This window comes from Grammomys surdaster, unplaced genomic scaffold, assembly GCF_004785775.1.
Source record: "Grammomys surdaster isolate TR1022 unplaced genomic scaffold, NIH_TR_1.0 194, whole genome shotgun sequence".
Taxonomy (NCBI): domain Eukaryota; kingdom Metazoa; phylum Chordata; class Mammalia; order Rodentia; family Muridae; genus Grammomys; species Grammomys surdaster.
Genome location: NW_021604639.1, coordinates 12,053,771 through 12,062,104, shown reverse-complemented (window position 1 = coordinate 12,062,104; position 8,334 = coordinate 12,053,771). Strand labels below are relative to the sequence as shown.

The 8,334-nt window shown below is 39.7% G+C and overlaps 1 protein-coding gene across 6 annotated transcripts in view; it reads left to right on the top strand.

Annotated features, from left to right (window-relative positions):
- The window catches only part of Prkcq (protein kinase C theta), a 130,415-nt gene that overhangs the window by 60,664 nt on the left and 61,417 nt on the right, over positions 1–8,334 (top strand). For 4 of the 6 annotated variants that reach the window (XM_028769844.1, XM_028769841.1, XM_028769842.1 and 1 more), the window contains 2 exons: positions 952–1,151; positions 4,356–4,416. In XM_028769844.1, the coding sequence (XP_028625677.1) occupies positions 952–1,151; positions 4,356–4,416 (261 nt within the window). Of the gene's footprint in view, positions 1–951; positions 1,152–4,355; positions 4,417–8,334 lie in introns of those variants that run through there. The other 2 variants (XM_028769845.1, XM_028769846.1) reach the window with 2 other exon arrangements.

Genomic DNA, 8,334 nt, shown 5'->3' with positions numbered 1-8,334 from the left:
AGAGAGAGAGAGAGAGAGAGAGAGAGAGAGAGAGAGAGAGAGAGAGATTGATTTAAAAAACCTAAAGGATCACTAAAGGATCAGCCAGGCATGCTGGTGCATGCCTTTAATACCAGCACTTGGGAGGCAGAGGCAGGTGGATCTCTGTGAGATCGAGGCCAGTTTGGTCTACAAAGTGAGTCCAGGACAGCCAGGGCTACACAGAAAAATCGTGTCTTGGGAAAAAAAATCCCAAAAATAAATAAATAAATGAATGAATAAAGGAATAAATATTAAAGGATCATTCCGTATAAGTGTAACTTATGCCACAGTGTCTTTCATATGATTGCAGTAGTTTTATGGGGACTTATTTTTTACCAGTTGCCAGTGGAATCAGTCAGTCATATGACCAAGCTATTGTAGGCTAACAAAGGAAGTCTTTTAAAGGCATGAAAGTTTGGATTTTTTTTTCCCGTTTGTGTGTCGAGGGACTATACATAAGAGTGGTTACTTTTTGTATTTTTGTTGCTAATGATTTTCCGAGGCGTGGTCTTGCTACATCCCAGCCTCCTACCTCAACTCCGGTGTGCTGTTATTGGTGTAATTGCTGTCCCCACCCCCAACCCCAGCCATAACCACACCTGACCATAAAAGGTGTTTTAAAGGTTATTTCCTCAGATACTCACTCTCACAGTGAAGCAAAACAATATTGAATGGGAAAGGAACATTTCCAGTTTAAGTTGTTCTCATATTGTTGTTGCTTAAACTATATTGGATTGATAAGACACAATGTTACCTAGCATGTAACCATGGACCTGTCTCATCTGCCCTAGATTGTCTCAGAGTTATTGCTGCCCTTGCCTCAGAATTATACATAAGAGAGCAGTGGGAATGGCTGCCACTATTAAACGGAATTGAATTGTTCTCCAGAGTTTACAGAAGAGCAACGAGATACTGTTTTTCTCTTCCTAGAAAATGGGCAGATGTACATCCAGAAAAAGCCGACCATGTACCCACCTTGGGACAGCACCTTTGATGCCCACATTAACAAGGGAAGGGTGATGCAGATCATCGTGAAGGGCAAGAATGTAGACCTCATATCAGAAACGACCGTGGAGCTCTACTCCTTGGCAGAGAGATGCCGCAAGAACAACGGACGGACAGAAATATGGGTAAATATCAGAGCCGTGAACTATAGGAAGTATGTGTACCCAAACCTTGAACTCCTGCTCCTCCTCCCTCGGCTTCCCAAGCTCTGGGATTACAGGTATGCGCTACCACACACAGCTAGTGCGCACCATGATGCTAGCTGTTAAACAGCTTGAAATGTTCCTGTCCTCCTTAAGGCATGAGGACACTAGCCACGGGTAAGCAGGCTCCCTATCGCATGCTCGTTGTTGGTTTGATAATGCCAATGACTACTCATCAACTACAGAAAGCACTGAAAACGTCTCTGATGCCTATGTATCACAGTGAGAAGGGTCTCGGGCTATGCATAACAGTTACTGATTACTCTTAAGCTTTGCCTGGGAATATCACTAATTCCCCTACATTGGAGAGGCTCTTATCTGCTCATCACCCTGTCCAAACAGAACAGAAATAAGACTCATTTCATATCTGGTTTTCTCTGTCAAGCCTTTGCCTATGTTTCTTTCCGCTATAATGAAGTCACCCTACGCTAATAATTACTTCATTCATAATTCATGATGGCGCATTATGTTTTGGAAAACCTAGGTTGTAACTGTGTAGGTAGCAGATGCTTAGAAACAAGAAAGGGGAAAGCAATACGTGAAAGAATAAAACAAGCAAATGAGAATTTCTGTCGTACAGAAACCAGATAAAACATTCAGTGAAAGCCGCCATCTTGAAAGTCAGAAAAAAATGTTTTCAGATATTTACGTCATTTATGCTCAAGTAGCAAAAATCTTTAGCTTTCTACCTGTTTGCCTCTATAATTAAGACTTTAGCAGCCTGTCTAAAAAAAATCTTCCAAGTTCCAGCTTTTGTGTGCTTATGACCTCATGTTGGTTTTAGCTTCTTTTAAAAATTACAAAACTTGCAAAGTGTGGGGCTCTGGCAGGAACTGAAGCTGGGAGGAGTTTAGCTAGGCAAGGAGAAGAGACCTGCTACAGGCTCCCCTCCTCACTGTCTGCTCTCTACCTAGTTACATGTATTTTCTAGCTTTAATCTGACTTATTTTGATGGCTTTAGCCCCTACCTAATCTTTATAATGATAACCAATCTATGTTTTGTTCTCAATGAAGGAACAGACAACCAACTCTTTTTTATTCTTCTATAATAGTTTACAGACTTAACTCACAAGCAGATTGCCTTTCTGTTTCTGTCTCCTTAAAGTTGCCTTTAACTCCATATCCCAGGTTTTGCTGATGTTTCTCATCCTCTTCTTTCATTTCGTTTTGTTGGGACAGAGTCTTGTTATGTAGGCCAGGCTAGCCTTGAACTATCCTAGTCCTACTGCCTCAGTCTCCCAAGTGTTGGGATTGCAGGTACACACTAAACACTGGTGTACACGTATAAGATACCTCATTCTGTAGTCTAAGACTATTGGGCATTAGTCTTAGTTGAGCCAACTGGCATGCTATCTATATTTTAAGCCATATTTGTTAGGGTTCTTAGTTTACTTTTATTTCAAGTAAATTTGTTATACTCAAGTAAACCACAGATTATTTTGAATTTATATTTTTCTTGCTTCTGTGGCTTTCAGCTGTCTTAAAATTGATTTCTTTATTTAACAACAACAAAACCGATTCTCTCAAATTTGCCTTTCATGTCCATCCTGGCTGTCAAGGCCACCCTGGGACTACCTTTGTGCTGCATTGTGCTGCACAGGGTTGCAAGAACTTGTAACTTTTTTCCCCTCATTCCTCAGTTCTTTATAAATCATGACTTTATAAATTGTTTCTTGGCTTAATTTACTCCACCCCCACTACTTTCCTAATGCTAGCGATCCTGAGGTGACCAAGTATCACAGTTTCCTTTGAAAATGCTCGCTGACTCCCCCCACCCACCTCCATTTTTACAATGCCAGAAATTAGAAAATGTTGTTATCCATTCTATGGTCTTACATTAATCTGTTGAAATCTGTATGAGACTGTATAGTTATTCCGAAAACATAGCTTTATTACATCATAAAACTGACAGGGGTGCTGTCAGGTTTTTAAAGTACTTTGAAGACAGTGATTTGCACAAGGTCAAGAAGCCAAGAAAGGACTTTTCAATGATTTAAAATGAACTCTGGGTTCAATAGAACATTTCCTGTTGTCTCTTCCTTTTTCCAGGCAACCATTGCAGTGATGATCAATAATGAATCCTTTCTTATCTTAGCCTATTTATTTCACTAATGGCATAGTGTGATGGCTGTCCATACATCATATTTATAAACATACATGTGTATACATACACACACACATATATACATATACATAGATATCTCCAAAGGGATCTTTTTACTTCTATGTATGTCACATTACATAGGATCCTACATAAGCCATTTAAAATGACACTTTGCTCTTGTATCTTCTATATAATACTGTTTGTGATATATATTTATACATATATACATATATAAATGTACTACTCATATAATTGTAATATATAGAATATATAAATACTATTATTCTAAAATGTATATCAGATAATTTAATTAGTTATATAGGCATATATAATATATGTAGCATATATAGACATAAAACTTTCAAGAACCACCTATTAAATTTTTCTTTAGTCAGTTTACAAATGTTTGTGATAGAAAAGGAATACTCCATGGACTATACCCTGATCTACCTAGACGTATAGCTTACATGCCAAACTCCCTGACCCATGATTATTCCATGTGAGCAAGTCTTGGATACTTCTGTCATGATTAATATCTGGGACTATGTTCATATGGTCTTCAGGTAAGCTTCCTGCAAGAAAGCAGATCCTGTTTTTTTTTTTTAATTTTATTTCTTCTGTCAATTTTGGACCTCAAGTAGAAAGAATGAATTGTCAAGGCATTCCATAAAAGGACTAGATGATAGAAAGATACAAAGATAGATAGATAGATAGATAGATAGATAGATAGATAGATAGATAGATAGATGATAGATAGAAGATGATATAGTGCATTGATATGCATATATGTGTATGTACAGACATAGACGTAGATGCAGGTGCTGATATAGATAGTACAAAAGCATGCACTATCCCAGGTGCTGTGCAATTCTGAAAACAGTGGACATGATGAGATTGTGTGGAGAAGAACCGAGATCTTTTCTTGAGTGGATATTTGCCATCAGCCTTGTAGATAGTTAGCAGGTCCCAGGGCTGGGATGGCTTCACATTCTGACGATATTTCTCTCCTTTTTCTTGCCCAGTTAGAGCTGAAACCTCAAGGCCGAATGCTAATGAATGCAAGATACTTTCTGGAAATGAGTGGCAAGTGACATTTCTTCTTTCTGTTTTGGGGATGAGGAGGGCATAGCCTAATCAGACAAGGTTCATTTTGCTTCTTCCATATCCTAGGGAAATAAAACTGAGGAGAAAAGAGAAATGCAGATAATTCTATTGAAATTTTCAGTGGTGCTCAGGCAGGGACTGAAAACAACTGTCTTGGCCAGACAAACATTGAACAAATACAAACGAACATGTGAGCACAGCATAAATATAAACATAAAACATTTACAGTGCTCATCTTTAAATGGAGTAAATCCACATGCCTGGTGCTTTTATAGTCTCTATTTTAGTTTGGGAAGTTAAAGTGAATAGAAAAGGCTGCTCCTGCATTGATATGTGCACACATATAGCATTCCTATTTATAAACGTCGTTCTATATCCAGCCTTCCACTATAGTAGAATATGAAATAAGAAACTGAAATCATCATCTATAAAATTAGTGACAAATGCTAAAGCCTAGAGTTAGTTACCTCACATCCTCTTAGGAACAGGGAAGGGTATGGATTGCCAAAGAGTTTCATTTCCGTGCCGTGCACAAAAGTCCCAGAAGCTCAGCTTACAAGCACTGTGTGCTGTGTGCCACTGACATCCAGTCAGTACTGTCTCTGTGAATTAAGTGCTACTGCTTATAAAATCCCAAGCTACCAGATAAGCATGTGAAATGGCTAATGAGAGTCTAAATGTTTTTAATAAATTTATCTTTATTTCAGGTTCAGTAACAGCCAAAACCGCTTAACACCAGAAGGGTTTCAGATTTTGAATTATTTGGGGTGGGTAGGTGGGATATTTGGTACATGGGGATTTGACTCCAAATCTGAACAGAAAATCCTTTTATTATCATATTAAATATCACATACCAACCTGAATATGGTATAAAGTAATTTGAATAATTTTGTCCACGAGGCAATGTTTTGTGGTATAGATATTTCTAGCTGTAGATTTTATCCATGCTCAAAAAATGTTTAGCATTTTGGAGTTTGGACTTTTTGATTCAAGATGCTCAAACTATACCAACAAGAAATGAGCTTTAGTTCAGAGATTTACACTGCTTGCATTTTACGTGTATAAGTCCTAATATGTCCATATTCAAATAGCATTATGAGACAAACAGAGAAAACTTGAACACTTTCTGGGTATTTAGAAATATTGAAGAATGGTTATTAAATTTTTTAAGTCTGAGGATGAGTGAAGCTGTGTGCCTTATTTTTCTCATTGTTCTAGGGGAAAAAAAGCACATGTAAGGAAGGAAGGGTTTATTTGGACTCAATATTGAAGATATTCAGTCACTGTAGTGGGGGAACCATGGCAGCAGAAGCTTGGGGCTGTGCAGATTCGAGTTCATTGATGATGAAGTCCATGTCATCAATAATGTGTCACTGTCATGTTAAGGACAGAAATAAAGCACTTCCTCTTGGAGTCATTTCACTAAGAACAAGTGCAGATTTGAATTCTCTATTCGAGTTCCCTATGTCTTCTGTTCTGTCTCTCTGTCTGTCTCTGTGTGTGTGTGTTTCTGTGTGTCTGTCTGTCCGTCTCTCTGTGGTGTGTGTGTGATCTGTCTGTGTCTGTTGTATGAGCTGTGTGTCTGTATGTGCATTATATGTCTGTGGGGGAGGGTGATGTCTGTTTGAGAGTAGTGTGTCTGTCTATCTCTAACAAGGTGCTTCACTCTGTATTTTCTGTAGAGCATAGAAAGCATCACATAAGGAAGGAATGGGCTATTTTACAGGAATCTTTAACAGAGTTTTAAGAGAGATTAAATCACAGACTCCAGATGATCCCAACCAACCTGGACAGCAAACGTCATTGTTTATCAACCAATATCCATAAATGGCTGCCTTCTTTATGGTAGATTTTAGGAAGCTGCTTTCAACTTCTATGTTTGCTGCTCTCAGCAAATGATGCAGAAGCATTATCCTGGGACAAGGAAGAGTATATAAGTTTTAATAGCACCTGTGCTTTAGATTAGGTAGTGCAAGTTGATTATGTGGGAAATCCAAGGTAGGCAAGCTTGACACATAATTCTCTTAAAAGCAACTGAAACAAAGGGTCTGGCTGCCCTGCAGGACTTCAACCTAAGTGACTTCAAGGCATGTTATTAACTCTGGCTGTGAGGTCCAGCGAACGTTCCAGTCTCTTACAATGAGAGAGATATTGTCGGAGTCTTGCACTGTCACACAAGGCGGCTGATGACTTTGTCTTCAGTCAGGAAGCAGAGAGAGAGAGATAGATGCTAGCTAGTGTTTGGCTTGAACTCTGGAGTTCAGCTTGCTTTCTGATTTCTTTCTCTTTCTATTAGGCTGTGATCCAGTCTGTGAAATAGTATGGTCCACATTCGGTGTGGGTCTTCCCCCCTCAGTCAAACCTCTCAGGAAACACCCTCATGGGCATTCTCAGAGACATGCCTCTTAAATGATTCTAAATATAGTAAAAATGACAGTGAAGACTAACCACCACAACCCTCCCTTTCAACTTAAGAGCCAAACACATCCCTTTAACCCAGAATATTACCCCTGGCCCCTAAAATGCCCATAGTCAACTTGTGGAGCACTTGACTCACCTCCAAGAGCTCCCTAAATCTTAACAGTTCTAAAGTTCTCCAAAAATCCCAAAGTCCAAAATCTTCTCTGAGAATGAAATCAATCTCTTAGCTGTGAACTCCTATAAAAATCAAATGGTAAGATATATACTTATAATATACAATGGCATAGAATAAACATTCTCATTCAAAAGAGGTGTACAGACATAGCAAAGAAAGAACAAGACTTAAACTCAGCAATGGAAATACCAAATCGTGTTTCCATGCAGCTCCATGTTTGGCATCTAAGGCTTTAGTGGTAGCAACTGGGCTCCAATATGCTTGGCTAGCCCTATCCCTCCAGTTCTGTTGCCTACACATGTAACCCATCTTGCCTGGTTCCATCCCATGCCTGTTGCTTCCCATGGCAGACATTCCACAATTCTGGTATCCCCAACATCCTGGAGTTGCCATCTCAACTTCACATCCGTTGTCATAGCTCCATGGAATGGCATCTCCCGGATTTGTTGCAGAGAATCCAAGCTTGTCTCAGACTGTCAGGTCTTAGCGGCTTTCTGGAATCTTGGTACAATCCTCCATAACCCCACAGCTCTTGCCTGCCTACAAAAACAGCACCAAGTCAGTGATCCAAGTTCTGCTGTTAGTTTCAAGGTAGCCTTGGCCCCTCCCACCACAGTTCTCAGGTTCTCTGCACTCCTTTGCATCTGAACCATGTAAAACACTTGCCTAGGCAAGTTATCCAACAGGGATAGGATCCTGCTGGGCAGGGTTAGAAGTGTATACCTTCCCATTGATCTAGCACAAGCCAGGACAGCAATGGTTGAACCCCCTTTTCCTTCATGACTAGCTTGTAGGTTAGGCATGGAAGAAGTACATGATTACTAGATGATTCAGTGGAGCTCCCCTGAGCTTTCAATAGTTTTCAATTCCCTTTGCTTCCCATATAATAGCTGTTCCAAATGTCTGTCTCCTTTCTAGCAAGCTCCTGCCTGGTCCTTGGTTTCTTGGGGTATATTACCTTTTTTGCCAGACTGAAGGTTGGCCTTGGTCCAATATAATTGATGGCAGGTTCTTTGTCTGCCTGTGTGCTGTAGGATACAGCTGTTTCCTTCTGATTTCTCTTCCTCTTTTTCTGTCTGAGAGAAAGTTCCTTTCTTTGCTGACCTCATGCTTCATCCCCGGCAACGCTGCCCCATCTAGACACTTCCTCTATACTGTCAACTTTCCCCTTGCTCTGTGGTTTCCTCCTGATTGCTAAGGCATCCTATATTAAGCCTTCATTTCTACCTTGAAAACTAACTACATGTGTTAATCTTTTTGCCTCTCTGGGCATATTGTTTTCTCTTTTCCTGACATGATAT